This window comes from Cotesia glomerata, linkage group LG9 (genome assembly GCF_020080835.1).
Source record: "Cotesia glomerata isolate CgM1 linkage group LG9, MPM_Cglom_v2.3, whole genome shotgun sequence".
NCBI lineage: Eukaryota > Metazoa > Arthropoda > Insecta > Hymenoptera > Braconidae > Cotesia > Cotesia glomerata.
In genome coordinates, this window is record NC_058166.1 from 4,227,844 (window position 1) to 4,245,899 (window position 18,056).

The window sequence follows — 18,056 nt, forward strand, 5'->3', positions numbered from 1 at the left end:
CAAAAGTACAATCTGTGTGTTGTTTTAAGCTCTCCGAGCTCAAACATACCTTTCTATGCTTTTGAGCTCTTTGAGCTCAAAAGTCTGATAGAAGTTTCATAGAACACTATTTTTTGAATGTTCATACCGCAATAACTTTTGAATGAATGAACCGATTTTTACGCGGTTGGCGGCATTCTACGTAGTTTTTTAAGCCTTATAAATAATTTCTAAGTTTCAATTGGTCAAACGAGAAATTTCGGAGTAACTCTGAAAAAACACTTTTTTCGGTTTTCTTTCGTTCATGATACCTCTCGAACGAATCAACCGATTTTGACCGGATTGGCGGCGATCGACGTGGTTTTTCAAGGTTGAGAGCTGATTAGTTTTTGGAATCGATCGGTTGAGCCGTTTAAAAGTTATCCCAAAAAAACCACTTTAGAAAAAATTTTTTTTCCTACTTTTTTTTAGATTTCTCCAAATTTCTCAAAATCTATCGGTCCGAATCGGTTCAAATTAACAGGAAATCTAAGTTTGGCGAAGCCCTTTCGAATGGCACCAACCGCGATGAAATCGGTTCAACCGTTCAAAAGTTATAAGAGGTTTACATACTTACACACACACACACACACACACACATACATACAGACATAGTGACACCCTCGCGGGAATAGTCAGGAAAGCTTCTTAGGACCTCAAAACGTCGAGATCTGATGAAAACTCGATTTTCGAAAAACGGGGTAAAACCAATAACTTCCCGATTTTTGAAAATTTTCAATTTTCTTAGCGGGAAGTTAAAAATTTCATATGTGGAAATTAAAAAAAAGTATTAGAAGTATTTTTGTATTGATTTTTTATCTTTTTTTTTAACATTTACTGTCAATTTTTCGAATTTTTATAATAAAGAAATTATAATGAAAAAATTTGAATAAAAAAATTTCTTACCTGAGAATTATAAAAAATTACAAATGCAAATTTATTAAGAATATTTTTTTTTACAATTGTTATTTTTTTTTTTAGTTTATAGATGTCGAATTTTTTTATTAACATTTTTTCATAATAATTTATGATACTGAAATTAGTGGACGTGTGACATATTTTCGAATTTTTATAACTAATAAATCATTATAAAAAATATATTTTTAAAAAGTCCGGCTTATAATTTTTTTAAATTCCCACGTGTGAAATTCGCTTGCTAGATTTTTTTAATCATAATTTAATAGTTATAAAAATCCAAAAAATTGACAGCATATATTTCTTCAGAAATGAAAGCATCTTTTTGACAGGAGAATTAATTTAGCAGACATTTGATAGTTTTTAGAATTTTTATAACAAATAAATTACGGTAAAAAGTTGGAAAAAAAATTGACAGAAATTTTTAAAAACTAAAAAATCAATTTTTTAAATATAAATTTTTGGAACAAATTTTTTTGGTAAATAAAATTAAAAAATTTTCAATGCTAATTTTGTCAATGTCAAAAAAATTCTAAAAATTATCAGTTGTCAATTTTACTGTCATATTATTTTGTCGATAATACAGAAACAGAATTCAATATGGCGACAGCGGTAGTTCAACATGAACAGAACTATTGCTCATCATCATATATTAGTGCTTTGAATAATAATTTAAGTATATAAATATTAAGTGATATGAAATTATGGAAATTAATTGAATTAAAATTGTCAAGATTATTAATTGTGACTGTGATAATTATTCAACTGTAGCTATGAAAAGAGTTATTTTATTTAAAAATGGCACAGATGTGAATGGCAAGGTATCTTAACTATCAAAAAATTTATCTTTTTATTAACTTAAAAGTCAATGTCATTTAATTAATATTATGTAATTCATTTTTAAGGTATTTATGGTAACACATTCAGTTGACGAAATACTAAAAGCTGCAAGTAAAAAGTTTAATATCACTGCCAGCCGGATATTTACACCTCAAGGTGGAGAAGTCGATGACGTTAAATTAATCAGGTATCTATTATAATTTAATTCACTTAAATACTTGCTTCATTTATTTTGTTATAATTTTTTTAACAGAGATGACGATGTGCTGTACGTGTCATGTGGAGAAGAATTTATTTCTAAGGACAACAACTCAGTTTCTAGAAATCATGATTGGGTAACACTTAATGTTGGTGGCAAGTTATTTACCACCACTAAAAGTACATTGATACAAAAGGAGCCAATGAGTATGTTAGCCCGGTAAATATTTTTTAATTCATTTCTAAGAAATTAATGAAAATTAAAATAGCAGATATTTGATAATTTCTTAAAGTAATAAATTAAAGTAAAAGCCCCCATTATTGACACTATAAGAGTGATCATGAATATTTTAATTTTTTTATCGTCTTTCAAATCAATATTGTCAACTTTTTTTTATAGGACACCTTACTCATTGCTTTTACTTATCTAATTTAATTAATTAACTTTAATAGCAATAAATTGAATAATTATTATATCAACTTAAAACCAACAGGTCGAATGTATGCATTATTGACAGCGCAAAAAATTTAAAGAGCCGATTATTGACATACAATTGATCCTATCATTGACAGATCTTTTATTACAGTTAAATTTATATTAACAATAATCATTTTTACTAATTAATGCAAACTATCAATAATTTTTATTATTTTAAAATTCGTTTAAGACCTAGCTTTTCTATATTTTTTACCAGGTTTTTTTTAGCAATTTTTTCTAGTCTCAAATACTTTGATTCTTATAAAATCACATGACAGTTTGTAAACATTAATACGTTGACATGTATGTTAAGGGGATTTGGTTACCTTACATTATGGTCTATGTCGTTAGTTGACGCAATTTAATTTTTGTGTCCCCATCATTGACATCCGCTATTTTAAAATTAATTTTAACTCGATAAAGTATAAATAAATGATTATATGGTTATTTAGACTATAAATAATCTAAAATAATTACAAACAATGCAATTACATAAAAAAAACATTGAGAAATTTGGATTTGAAAATAAGGTCTTTCTTAACAATATTGTTAAGAAATTACAAACGTATAAGACAAAAGTCTTCATTATTGATACCATAAGAGTGATCATGAATATTTAAAATTTTTTTATTGTGTTTCAAATCAATATTGTCAACTTTTTTTTCTAAAGGACACCTTAATCACTGTTTTTACTCATATAATTTGATTAATTAACTTTAATGGCAATAAATTTAATAATTATTAATCAACTTGAAACCAACAGGTCGAATGTATGTATTATTGACAGCGCAAAAAATTTAAAGAGCCGATTATTGACATACAATTGACCCTATCATTGACAGGTCTTTTATTACAGTTAAATTTATATTAACAATAATCATTTTTACTAACTAATGCAAACTATTAATAATTTTTATTATTTTAAAATTCGTTTAAGACCTAGCTTTTCTATATTTTTTACCAGGTTTTTTTTAGCAATTTTTTCTAGTCTCAAATACTTTGATTCTTATAAAATCACATGACATTTTGTAAACATTAATACGTTGACATGTATGTTAAGGGGATTTGGTTACCTTACATTATGGTCTATGTCGTTAGTTGACGCAATTTAATTTTTGTGTCCCCATCATTGACATCCGCTATTTTAAAATTAATTTTAACTCGATAAAGTATAAATAAATGATTATATGGTTATTTAGACTATAAATAATCTAAAATAATTACAAACAATGCAATTACATAAAAAAACATTGAGAAATTTGGATTTGAAAATAAGGTCTTTCTTAACAATATTGTTAAGAAATTACAAACGTATAAGGTAAAAGTCTTCATTATTGATACCATAAGAGTGATCATGAATATTTTAATTTTTTTATCGTCTTTCAAATCAATATTGTCAACTTTTTTTTATAGGACACCTTACTCATTGCTTTTACTTATCTAATTTAATTAATTAACTTTAATAGCAATAAATTGAATAATTATTATATCAACTTAAAACCAACAGGTCGAATGTATGCATTATTGACAGCGCAAAAAATTTAAAGAGCCGATTATTGACATACAATTGATCCTATCATTGACAGATCTTTTATTACAGTTAAATTTATATTAACAATAATCATTTTTACTAATTAATGCAAACTATCAATAATTTTTATTATTTTAAAATTCGTTTAAGACCTAGCTTTTCTATATTTTTACCAGGTTTTTTAGCAATTTTTTCTAGTCTCAAATACTTTGATTCTTATAAAATCACATGACAGTTTGTAAACATTAATACGTTGACATGTATGTTAAGGGGATTTGGTTACCTTACATTATGGTCTATGTCGTTAGTTGACGCAATTTAATTTTTGTGTCCCCATCATTGACATCCGCTATTTTAAAATTAATTTTAACTCGATAAAGTATAAATAAATGATTATATGGTTATTTAGACTATAAATAATCTAAAATAATTACAAACAATGCAATTACATAAAAAAAAACATTGAGAAATTTGGATTTGAAAATAAGGTCTTTCTTAACAATATTGTTAAGAAATTACAAACGTATAAGCAGTTTTGGCCTACTTGAAAAAATGAAATTTTTTTGCGGTAAATAATTTATACCTTGGAATTAAATTTTACTATTTTTTAATTTTAAAAATATGTAAAATTGCCACGAAATATCAATAATTGTGATTATTAACAGATTTTGATAATGAAATAATAAAATTAAATAAAGTGTCAATAATGGGGGGCCCTGTCAATAATAGGGGCTTTTTACCTTACTGAAAAATGAATTAGAAAAAAAATTGACATGTAGAAATTTTAAAAAATTAAAAATGCAATTTTTTAAAAATAATTTTTCAGAACAAATTTATTTGTTTAATAAAATAAAAAATTATCAAGTGATTGTTAACTTCAATGTAATAAGAAATTAATAGAAGTATTAATCATGTTTAATAAAATAATAAATCTAGGATGTTTATGGAAAATGATGACAGTAGTGAGTTTAGAATACCACCAAGTAAACAAGATAGCAATGGCGCATTTTTAATAGATCGCAGTTCGGCTTATTTTGAACCAATATTGAATTATTTACGGCATGGACAACTCATTTTAGATAATAATATTAGCGCTGCAGGTTAGTTTGCCATTAACAAAAAAAATTAAATGATTATTGATTTTTGAGGGACACAAAATTTCAACTAACATTGTTGTCATTTTTAATTATGAAAAAGTTTGTAGATTCATTCGTATATTCAAAAAAATGCGAGGTAAGTTGAAGAGCTTATAATATCCCGAGTTGAAAAAATTAACTTAAATTAATTTTTTAAAATTGTATATTTGTATTTGTCGATTTTCTTATAACTTTTTTTTCAAACTTCCATTTATCTCACAAATTTTACAATTTTTTTCTTTTCAAATTTAAAAAATTACGGAAAATTTTTATTCTGTTATCAACTTTTGAATTTTTTTTAAATTTTTATTGTTGTAATCGGTCTGAAAAATACATAAAAAATTAATGATTAAAAATTCAATTCAGACCATTTTCTAAGAAGCTATGAGCCCAAAAACAAGAGTAATATTTTTTTTTTTTAAATTCAATATCTTCTGAACGAATAATCAAAATAATCTCAGAATTTACCAAGAAATTTTTGTAAAAACTATTAAGTAAAAATGTAAATAGATGTTTTATCAATTAAAATATGATAATTGTGTTATATTCAAAATAACAAGTAATAATTGATGGTGTCAAATTTTTGATATTAAGGTAAAAATATTGGTCGTATAAAAAAATTATTCGATAATTTTCTTATAATTTTTTCTTAAGATCAATAAAAAAGCCGCAATGAAAAAATTAAGATTTTTATAATTAGCAAAAATTTGAATGATTCATTATGAATCTTAATTTTGAAATTTTGGCAAAAATTTTGGCCCTAATGATAATAATACATGATGTATCATGTACAATTACAAATACAATAGTAATTTTCATTTTACAAAAAGTAAGCTATTGAATTTACTATTACAGTTAATGATTAACTATCTAATCAGTTAACAGTTGAACGAATTTAACTGACTACCTAGCGATAAAATTTGATTGATTAATTCAAATTAGCGAGTTGACAGATTAACTAATTAATCAAGTCACTCTTCATGACCAGTTTAGCCAGACAAATTGTACAGCACTAATTTGATTTAGTTTTGATCAGAAGTACTCGTAGAATGTCAACAGAAACCTGAAAAATCAATGATCATTGATTATCTTAAAAATTTTTTATTCCAATTGAATAAACTATTTGTGAAACTGATATTGTACTAAAAATTTTAGGCGTACTAGAGGAAGCACGCTTTTTTGGAATTGACGGTATTATTAATTCTTTAGAAGAAATGGCACTAGTTGAAAAACAAAAACGTAAAGGGACCGACGCGCTGACACGGCGTGATGTTTTAAAAGCTATTTTGTCGACACCAGCTTCTTCTGAATTACGATTCCAAGGTGTTAATTTAGCAGGCGCTGATTTGTCACGATTGGATTTACGGAATATCAATTTCAAAGTAAGTCATTATTTTATTGTCATTAAAATTTCTATCAGACATTAATTGAAAATATTATTGATGATGTGAAAATATTTTTTTCTACAATTATTCCGCTAAAAATTTATTCATTTTTTACACAATTTAAGGAGGTCCTTTCGCCGCCAATGTAAAATAAAAAATATTAGATTATGAGTAAATTTAATTTTTTTCTAATAGTTAAGGTCCTTATTTATCTTATAGTGAGGTTTAAATTATTCTTTACCGGACAAATTTTTGAAAAAATAAAATTTTTAAATGTTAGTATTTGTTCAGTCTTACGAGAAAATCAGACGTTTGCAGTATGTCTCGTATTATACTATCAGTCATGGATTAGATGAAGTAAAAAAAAACTAAAAATCAGATTTTTGAAATATTCAGGTTTCTTTTTTTACAATAAAATATATCAGTTACCGAGATATTTATTGAGAAATTAATATTTAAAAATCACAAAAAATTCTCAAGTTACCTACAATAAAATGGAGTCAAAAGATTTGGCAACGTTGCGTAGCGCGTGAGCTTCAGACCATTCAATAAATTCAAACTAAACTTTAACGCGCTTATGTTTTTCATGCATACTTATTAGTTAATTTATTGTTAACAAATTTTCATAATTCATAATTGAAAAATAAAACAATAATTAAAAAATACTAGCATTCCTGCCATGAGACATTAGAATGTTATGGTTTTGTGACTAAACATTTTTAATTAATTTATTTATTTACACTGACTGCAAAAAGTTAAACACGGTTAAGGTTATATTGTGCAAATAAAAATGTAAACAACCGAAATAAAGCGTTGCCAAATCACGGACAGGTTACTAACAGCTGATTTACAACAGTCAAATTAATTTTTGTATTTAACTATTTTTTTTTTAATTTTCAAAATTTCAACGATTAATGCCTCATATACTATTCATTTTTTAATTTTAGGAATTTTTATGGGTTTTGTATTTTAATTTATTGAAAATTTACCACTACAGTTGTTATGACTCAACTGGAGCGAAAGGACTTCCTTAATCCATGCGAGATTGAAAAGTATTGAAGAAAGTTGATTTAATGTTTACAAATAATTGATCCTTTAAGATGGATTAACTGTTATATTGTATGCTTGAATTTTTCTTGTGAAGATCTGAGGGAAAAAAATTTATTAAAAAAAAAAAAAAAAAAAAAAAAATGAACAATTTTGTAATAAAAAATTAATTGGTTGAAAATTTTCAAAAATTTTATTTTCTTAGCTGAAGAAATAAAAATTATTTTCACAGTAACTCTCTTGTTGAAAAAAAGTTTTCTAAATTTGGAAAAAAATAATTTTAGATAAGCTCTCGAATTTTCATTCAAAAAATTTTTTTTCCAAATGAAAAAATCTTTTTTTTTTCATCAAGCAAATTATTATGAGACAAATGTTTAATTCTTCAGATAAGAAACACAATTTTAAATAATTTTCAACAAATTAATTAATTATTTTAAAATTGCTCATTTTTTTCAAGAAAAAATTTTTTTTTCAATGTCGAGTCAAAAAAATTTTTGTTTCTCTCTTTCTTTCTAATCGAAAAAAAATTCTATAAAGAATTACTTTAATGTCTGTACGTAGACTAAAGAAAAAAATTTCTTTAAAAAAAAAAAAAAAAGAGATTTTGATTAAGAATTCAAGTTATCAATTTAAAATTTTTTTTTCTAAATAAAATAAACTTTTTTCAACGTGAAAATTACTGAGAAAAATTTTTAACCAATTAATTTCTTATTACAACATTGCTTGTTTTTTTACAATAAAAATTTTTTCTCTCAGTGTAAATATAGATTAATTTATCGCAATATTTTATCATAGTAAATGACCTTTTTATTATTCGTTTATTTAATTTTTTATTTTTTAATAATATTGATCCAAAAATTCACTTGTAACGCTTTTGTTGTCAAGTAATTTGAAATACAAATTTAAGTTTGCTTTAAATTAATTCAAAGTTGACGAGATGAAAAAACAGAAAGAGGAGGAGAAGATAAAAGAGAGGTCATAAATAATGCAATGACATAAATATTTTTCAATTTCCATACAGAAAACAGAAAAAAAAAGAGAGAGAGAGAAAAAGTTTTAATATTTGTAAAAGACTTGAGAATGTATTTATATTTCCACTAAATATTTAATTTACTTACATAATTAATTTTATTATTTATTTTATACTAAAACTATTACATTTTACTCGAATATTTAAAATGATGATAGAATACTTAATTATATTAATAAAATAAATTTCATCATATCTTGGAATGAAAATAATTTAGCTCATTATAATAATGTAAAATTTGCAGTATGCAAATTTACGAGGATGCAATTTAGTTGGCGCTAATCTGTCAGGATGTTGCCTAGAACGGGCGGACTTATCATTTGCAAATCTTGAGAATGCTCAACTAGTATGTGTGAAGATGCTCTGTGCGAATTTAGAGGCGGCAAATTTACATTCCTGCAATTTCGAGGATCCTGGTGGGCTCTCAGCTAATATGGAAGGCGTTAATTTGAAAGGAGCCAACCTTGAAGGCAGTAACATGGCGGCTGTTAATTTACGTGTTGCTACTTTGAAAAATGCAATACTCAAAAATTGTGATTTGAGATCGGCTGTACTAGCTGGAGCTGATCTAGAGGTATTTTTATTTTAGATTTTTTATTAATAACTGAAATATTTTCATTACTTAAATTATTGATGATTTTTGATGGTCAAATATTTTTTTCGTTTCAATTTTAGTCGAAGCTTAAGATTGACTCTCGAAAACGTAATAAAACAAAATTTTCGGTAATTCCTACCAAATGTAATAATATTGTTTCTAAAAGAAAAATTAAAATTCTAATTTTAAGTAAATTATCTTAAATAATATTTTGAACGGAAGTTTTGCAGTTAGTTTTATAAAAAAATCGGTCATTCTGGTTCCGGCGCTCGAAAAAAAGCTAATGTTCATGATTTTTTTACACAGAAACTATTATAGATATTAATATAAAATTTATTAAGCTCAAAAAATACACTCTTGAATAACACAAAAAATATCTAAATTTATTTTTTTTATATTTTTTATATGAATAAACAACGAGTGAACGGAGCTTTTCCAAAAGTTGGTATGTCGCTGACGTACATGATAACTTGATAACGGCTCATCTAAAACACAAAAACCAAAATTATTTACCTTCAATACATAAGTAGTTATTGCACCAGTGAAGGAGATTAAGGAGGAACACCACTGTGATGATCGAAAAAAGAGGTGATTTTCGGGAATTTTTTTGACAGGGAAAATTAAGGAATTTAGGGATTGGATTTTTTTTATTTTATTAAGGGTACATTAAAGATTATTACCTTAAATTTTTATTAAAAAATTAGAAAAACGGTAGACCCTGAAGGCCATCCGTGCAACTTCCCGCTAATTCCATACCTAGGTGCATAAAACTGCACTAATGACGTTTTTGAGCTCTTCGAGCTCAAAAATACAATTTATGTGTTATTTTGAGCTCTTCGAGCTTAAAAGTCTGATAGATGTATCATAGAACAATATTTTTCAAATTTTCAAACCGCACTAACTTTTAAATGAATCAACCGATTTTCACGCGGTTGGCAGTATTTGACGCAATTTTGACGCAATCTTCAAGTTTGAATTGATAAAACTAGGAAATTTGGAGTAATTCCAAAAAAACACTTTTTTTGGTTTTCTTTCGTTCATGATATTTCTTGAACGAATTGACCAATTTTGACCGGATTGACGGCGATCGACGTAATTTTTTCATGCTAATAGCTGATTAGTTTTTGAAATCGATCAGTGCAGCCGTTCAAAAGTTATTCCAAAAAATGTCGGAGTTATGTTAATAAAACACTTGTTTCCAAATATTTTATCGAGGATATCTCTCGAACCAATCAACCGATTTCCACGTTTTTGGCGGCGATCGACGCGGTTTAAGCTCTGAAATTATTCAATATCATCAAAAACTATCCGAGAAGAAATGACGAAGTTATGTAAAAAAAACACTTTTTTCGGTTTTCTTTCGTTCACGATATCTCTCGAATGAATCAACCGATTTTGACTGGATTAGCGACGATCGGCGTGGTTTTTCAAGCTTAAGGGCGGATAAGTTTTTGAAGTTGATCGATAGAGCCGTTTAAAAGATATTCCAAAAAAACCACTTTCAAAAATGATTTTTTTCTTATTTTTTTTGAGATTTTTCAAAATTTCTCAAAATCTATCGGTCCGAATCGGTTCAAATTCTCAGGAAATCTAAGTTTGAGGGAACTCTTTAGAACGCCGTTTAGTACGTTCCGATCGGTTCAGTCGTTCAAAAGTTATAAGCGAGTCACATAGTCACACACACACACACACACATAGTGACAACCTCGCGGGGATAGTCAGGGAAGCTTCCTGTGACCTTTAAACGTCGAGATCTGATGAAAACTCGATTTTTGCAAAACGGGGTGAAAACAATAACTTCCCGATTTTTGAAAATCTTCGATTTTCTTAGCGGGAAGTTAAAAATATTTAATTATTACAAAGTTATTAACAATCTTGTAGAGCACTAGAAAAAATTTCCCCACTCCATGGTCGGTTCGATAACTCAAAAACGGATCATCTGAATATAAAAACCCAAATTGCTTTTAAATCAGTAAGGATGTAGTTATCGTCGCACGTATGGAATTTTGAAAATTTCAATTTTTTAAAAAATGGCGACTGATTGAAAATTTTCTCACTATTCTCACCGTTTTTTTTTTTTTGTTATAACCAAGCAATTTGGGTTTTTATTTTCAGATGATCTGTTTTTGAGTTATCGAACCGACCGTGGAGGGGGGAAATTTTCTCCAGTGCTTGACGAGATTGTTAATAACTTTGTAATAATTAAATATTTTTTAATAAAAATTTAGGGTAGTAATCTTTAATGTACCCTTAATAAAATACAAAAAACCCGATTCCCAAATTCCTTTATTTTCCCTGTCAAAAAAATTCCCGAAAATCACCTCTTTTTTTCGATTGTCACAGTGGTGTTCTCCCTTAATATTTATTGAGTAATAACAAAATAACGGGTATTTAGAAAAAAAACTGAAAAATGCAGTTTTTAGTCCTAAAAAAATAGTAAAAATCAAAATTTTGATTTAGATGCAGCTGATGCAATAACTGCTACTATGTAGAATATTTTGTTTAAGAAGGGTTTACATTTTTCCTCTCTCTCGCCCTCTATTGGACAAACAAAAGTATCTCTGTCATACTTGTACAACAAATGGAATCTTAATACGCATTTTATGCATAAATAAATGAAAATTTTCCAAAAAAGCGCTTCGCTCTTCGATAGATAATTTAATTATTTTGTTATTCTGAGATAAACGCGTTTAAGGGGGTATTCTGGTCTAGAAGCTTGAATTGAAGGTAATTTTTGAAGCGTACACGGAGAGAAAAGAATAGAACTTATTCCTATGTTAGAATGGTAACCATTACCATGCTACATAGTAACGGAAATTTTGGTGAGAACCCTGTATAAATTTGCTAATAAAAATCTTAGAAATTGTGATAAAAATATGAACAATCACTTATTTAATGCGGAATTAAATTCTGAATATAAAATGTTGTTTTTTTATTTTTTTGATAAAAATTTCAATTTGTTATTAACAAAAAACATAACCAAAATAAAAAATCTCAGTTTTTCGTAAATAACTCAATAATTATTGGTGATATCAAAAATCGGAAAAAAGATTCTTAAAGAGGAGGAAATTTCTGAAAAAAAGTCTCGACTCCCGAAACTCTATCTTGAAAAACAATAATTTTTATTTAATGTTGAAAATATAGCCCACAGAAATTAGCCAAATCGGCTGTGCCAACTGGAAATTGATCGAAAAATTATAATTTCTTGAAATTTCGATAACAAATAGGTTAATATGAAATTCTAACAAGTATCTAATGGCGGTCTCAATTTGTTTATAAATAACAGGTAAACAAAAAAAACGTAAATTAAAAATTAAATATCTCTGAAACTATTGATCTGGCGGGTTAAATTTTCACATAAAATTTGTAGAGCTTAAAAAAATCTACAACTTTGCTTTTGGGTAAATCCCTGTCAGACTGATAGTTTATTAGTTATTATCAATCGAAGTTTTATAAATAAATTGAACTAGCAAGCTGAAAAATCAACCGATTTCATTTTTGCTTTTTTCCACATATTTCTGGTATTAAAAGAAACATTTTTAACATTTTTCAAAATTTTTATCTCAAAAATTTGATTTTTAAAAATCAAAAAACCGCTTTTTTTGGAAGCCAAGATCTCCGAAACTAAATTTACTACAGCGCTCGCACCTATTCTCAAAAATCTAGAATTTAATTGCGAAAAACTTGGCTATTTTGAAAAAAATTAATTTTTGATTGGGGTCAAATAATAGCGAGTTGAACGCGAGCGGATTTTCGTTAAAGCGAGCGCGTTTGCTACCCAGACTGATGGTAGAGAGGGAACTCAACAGTAGTGCTCAACTGATATCGGCTCCCCAAGCACAGTAACAAGCAGTTTTACCCTCTATGTGTTGCTCGAAAATCCAACTTTCGCGGTTGATATGTCAAAAAAATTTTTTTTTACAAACTGCCTGAAGAAAAATAATTAATTTTCGTACCACTTTTTTTGAGTTTTCCGAATTGTTTAAAAATAGTAAATATTTAAATTTGGAGATGAGGATAGTTCATGCGATAGAGAAGTCTATAAAGAAAACTTACACCAAATTTCAAGTAATTCGGTTCAGTAGAACTTGAAAAATCGTGGGTATTGTTTTAAAAAAGACAGTTTCAAGAAAAACTTTTCGTTTGAGAGTTACTAACCAGAATGACTCCCTAAATTTTATGCTTGAAATTTTTGTAACTTTAAGGGAATTATTTTTTTAATTGATCATAAATGTACGTGAATGTGGAACGCTTCACGTAATAATTACCGTAACTCCTATTCTTTCCCGCTTCACAGCATTATTTATATTTATATTCTTGAACTTGACCAAAGACTTGAATGACTTTTAGCTATAAACATAATTTGCTCAGTTTTTTGCAGCAATGTTGAAAAAAATTACCATTTTTTTAGCTAAGTAATGAAAATATTTCTCCAATTAAATAATAAAAATGAAATAATCTAATGAAAATTCTTACTTTTGTTTAGTCTTGTGATCTATCCGGCTCCGATTTGCACGAAGCAAATTTACGTGGTGCGAATTGGAAGAATGCGGCCTTTGAACTGATGCAAACACCACTGCACATGTCTCAAACAGTGCGATGATAATAAATGTGATTGTGATAGTCTTTTATATTAAATAAATAACATTTGTTCGGTTTTTATTTGGCAAAGTTACTATGCCGACTATTTTTATTATGAATATCGGCCTTATAAGTGTTCTATAAAAAAAAGTAGGTCTACGTCAACAACAAATCGTCCATTGCTTATAAAATTTGCTTGTAAATTCCTCCCAGTGTTACACAACAATTATTATTTTTTTATTAATGCATATTTAATTATTTTTATAATGATATATTTATAGTTATTATTTTTTTATTTCGTTATAAATAGATGTAGCGTCAACATCAAGTATATTAGATTATACTATACAATAACTGTGTAAGACATTTATATATATATATAAGTATTTTAATTTATGATAAAAAAAAATAAGTAAATAAAATTGCTATAGAAAATATGACAGTGAACTTGTTATTTGAATTTTTTTACTAAAGTAAGTTCAGTAATATTTTTTGTGCTTAAAAAACACCCTAGTAACATTGGTTTTGGACAAGATTCTTTGGCCAGATAGTTGACCAAGTCCTGGAAATAGAATCGGACAATTCTTGAGCCAGGCAGTTAAACAAGATTATTTCTCCAGACTGGCGACAAATTTGGACAAGATTTTAAAACAGAATCGAGCGCAATACTTGGTCAAGTTTAGTGACAAGTCTGTAGCCGGAATTTGTCCAGATTGTTGGTAAAGAAGTTTGACCCAGACTTGCGCGAGAAATGAAAAAGACTAACAGTGCGCATTCTTATTGTACTGAAATAAGAATGAGAACTTCTGCCTTCACAACTGAGTCTTAAAAAATGGTGGTGAGGAGCTCCACAATTTCTGGCCATTTTCTGGACGAATTCTGGCCCCAGTTTTGCCCAAGAGTCTTGGTCAAATATCTAGAGCGATTCTTCGACGATTTTTGAAGAATGATCTATCGTAAGTTTCTTGTCCAAGAATTGTAAAAACCTGCATATAGATACTTCATCACGATTCTTGAGCCAAACTTGCCCAAATTTTAAGTATTGATTTACAAAAGTAAGAAATAAAAATGTTCAATATTTTAATTTAGGTAAGTAAATTTACTGAAAACAAAACAACCCACGCAAAGACGGGTATTGTAGTATTCCCATAATACCTAAAAAAGATGAGTGACAGTAGAATAAAGCATGAAATAAAAATCCGTCAAAGAAGTTGAAGTAAAGATGAAAACAAAAAAAAAAAAACTAAAGCTGCTGACAAAAAGAACTGGTTGCACATGAATAAAGTGAATATTGAAGCCGTAAGCTAGATATTAGAGCTTCTACATTGTTGGAAAAATAAAAAAATAATTTATAGATTCATATAGATTGGTTGGTTGATGAGTAAATAAAAAATCATCACGATTTTTGAGTTGGACTTGCTCAAAACGAACCAAATTGCTACTAGACTGAATTGAAATCGGGTGATTCATTTGACAGTTAATGTAACTAGCAGTTCCAAGTCCGCTTTACCTTATCATCCTTTTGATATAAGAGCTATTGATTTTGCAGTTTTAATTATTTTTTAACAGAGTAGTTGAGCGCTCTAAAAAATTAACTTTTTATATTAAAAGTTCGGGATTAAATAATAGTAGTAAATTAGTTGTTAACTCCAAACTTAAAATCATAACTATCAAAAACTTGTAGCAGGTCGTAATACAAAAAGTTGATATCGTTCGCACTTCAGCAGCAAGATTTATGAGGAAAGTTACAAAATCACTTTAATGATTAACATAACGACGGTGTCAGTAACTGACCGATTGATACAGTAAATAATTTAATTACTGACAATCGTTTATTGATTTTAACAACGGTGATAGGTGAGTATTTAAAGACTTGCTACAACTGAAAAAGTATCAGTAGTTTTTTGATTTCGAAAGACCAAGTCTCAAAGCTTTAAAAATAATGAAAATGCACGCTGTAATTTTTGCGCTTTTTGCTATAATTGTTTCAGTTCAGGTTATTTATTTATTTTTATAAAATTTATAAAGTACATATATATTTTACAATAATTGCTTTATAATTTTTTCTATTTAAATCAGGGTCAATCTGGCTATGGAATGAATCCGTACATATCAGCGATGTCAGGATATCCTCCAATGGCTTATCCTCATCAAATGCAACCGATGCCAATGACGCCACAAGCCAGCGCCGAAAACTCAAATTCTAATTCCAACACCAACATCAATTCTGCATCAGGACGTTGGTATTAATAGGAATATTGAAAAAATTTTAATTGATTGGAATTATTACAAGCGCAATCAAAAAGCATCAAAATTTTGCTCCGTTAAGAAGTTTTGTTTATAAAAATTCTAAATTTAATAAATATAAGCGATGTACTGAGAATAAATTCAACAATATTATATTTGAATTCTGTCCAACAAATATAATTGCTATGCTTCAAATTATTGTGAAATAAAAGATTATATATGACGGCTGTAATAAAGATGAAGAAATTGATATTCAGTGATTTTTTAACTTCCCGCTAAGAAAATTGAAAATTTTCAAAAATCGGGAAGTTATTGGTTTTACCCCGTTTTTCGAAAATCGAGTTTTCATCAGATCTCGACGTTTCGAGGTCCTAAGAAGCTTTCCTGACTATTCTCGCGAGGGTGTCACTATGTCTGTATGTATGTGTGTGTGTGTGTGTGTGTAAGTATGTAAACCTCTTATAACTTTTGAACGGTTGAACCGATTTCATCGCGGTTGGTGCCATTCGAAAGGGCTTCGCCAAACTTAGATTTCCTGTTAATTTGAACCGATTCGGACCGATAGATTTTGAGAAATTTGGAGAAATCTAAAAAAAAGTAGGAAAAAAAATTTTTTCTGAAGTGGTTTTTTTGGGATAACTTTTAAACGGCTCAACCGATCGATTCCAAAAACTAATCAGCTCTCAACCTTGAAAAACCACGTCGATCGCCGCCAATCCGGTCAAAATCGGTTGATTCGTTCGAGAGATATCGTGAACGAAAGAAAACCGAAAAAAGTGTTTTTTCAGAGTTACTCTGAAATTTCTAGTTTGAGCAATTGAAACTTAGAAATTATTTATAAGGCTTAAAAAACTACGTAGAATGCCGCCAACTGCGTAAAAATCGGTTCATTCATTCAAAAGTTATTGCGGTATGAACATTCAAAAAATAGTGTTCTATGAAACTTCTATCAGACTTTTGAGCTCAAAGAGCTCAAAAGCATAGAAAAGGTATCTTTTTGAGCTCGGAGAGCTTAAAACAACACACAGATTGTACTTTTGAGCTCGAAGAGCTCAAAAAAGCGGCCAGGTATTAACGGAATTAGCGGGAAGTTGCAGGGATGGCCTTTAGGGTCAACCGTTTTCCTAATTTTTTTCATTGATTTGTTTAGTATATTTACAAAAAATTTATCTAGTAAGAGACTTTTTCTGGTAGCACCTCCTTTGTAGCTTTTTTCTATTATGTTTAAAAATTTCTTCAGTGCTACTAAAATTTTTTTCGTTATTACAATCGGTTCAACGGGTATGATGCCAGAACTTGCTAATTAACAAGTAAGGTACTCTCTTGATTGAGTACGCACGTGAATTTTTCATATATTTTATATATCTGATATTTGTGAAATGTATACACGGAAAAAAAAATATTGTTAAAATGACTATCCAACGTATCCTCAAATGACGTTTCCTTAAAATAACGATCCGGATTTCTGATTTAAGGATTCATTTGTTTGACTTAAAAGCATACAGAGAATAGCTCTTGTAAATATATGTAGTTTTGTCAAAACAGGCAACTGTTTCGTTAACGTGAGGATCTGTATAGTTGAATTAACTAAATGTAACGCTAAAATAATGATATAGATCGTCATTTTGATGATCCGCTGTACAGCTGAATTGGCTATACAGCGTATATCTCTAAAAAAAATGACTATACGGTGTGTAGTCAGAATAACGACACGTATCCTTATTCTAAGGATATTTTTTTCTCCGTGTAAAATATATAAAAAATTCATGATGGTACTCAAATGAAAAGTCTCGATGAGCGTAACTCCAGGATGAGCTTATATCTTCAAAAATGTCAATGATTATAAAATGACATTGTAGTTTGCCAACTGATGATACTTTTGAAGATATAAGCTCATTCTGATGTTACACTCTCGAAAATCTCACATTTGCTTCGAAAAAAATCTAAAATTCATCATGAATAAAATTCAAAGTCAGTTGTCGGTGTTAAGGTTGGTAAATCTATTTTCTTTGTACGTCTTTTTCTTTTGTTTTATTTATAGCTAAATAAGCGCTT

General features: G+C 28.1%; 1 protein-coding gene and 1 long non-coding RNA gene across 2 annotated transcripts; both read left to right on the forward strand.

Moving 5' to 3' along the window:
* Positions 1-1,526: 1,526 nt before the first annotated feature.
* On the forward strand, positions 1,527-14,092 carry LOC123271222 (BTB/POZ domain-containing protein KCTD9). Its single transcript, XM_044737487.1, has 7 exons — positions 1,527-1,754; positions 1,839-1,960; positions 2,027-2,191; positions 4,917-5,080; positions 6,272-6,498; positions 8,823-9,152; positions 13,660-14,092. Exons 1-7 carry the CDS (start codon positions 1,707-1,709, stop codon positions 13,774-13,776), a joined length of 1,173 nt encoding a protein of 390 aa, XP_044593422.1. The 5' UTR covers positions 1,527-1,706; the 3' UTR covers positions 13,777-14,092.
* A 1,273-nt stretch (positions 14,093-15,365) lies between these two features.
* On the forward strand, positions 15,366-16,053 carry LOC123271232. Its single transcript, XR_006510808.1, has 2 exons — positions 15,366-15,750; positions 15,834-16,053. It is a non-coding gene; the product is annotated as an uncharacterized LOC123271232 (long non-coding RNA).
* Positions 16,054-18,056: the final 2,003 nt, after the last annotated feature.

Excerpts from the sequence above, each read along its gene's own strand:
- LOC123271222 (XM_044737487.1), top strand. The coding sequence starts at position 1,707 with ATGAAAAGAGTTATTTTATTTAAAAATGGCACAGATGTGAATGGCAAG. Across the intron at positions 1,755-1,838 it reads GCACAGATGTGAATGGCAAG|GTATTTATGGTAACACATTC; the intron begins GTATCTTAACTA and ends TTCATTTTTAAG. Across the intron at positions 1,961-2,026 it reads GATGACGTTAAATTAATCAG|AGATGACGATGTGCTGTACG; the intron begins GTATCTATTATA and ends TTTTTTTAACAG.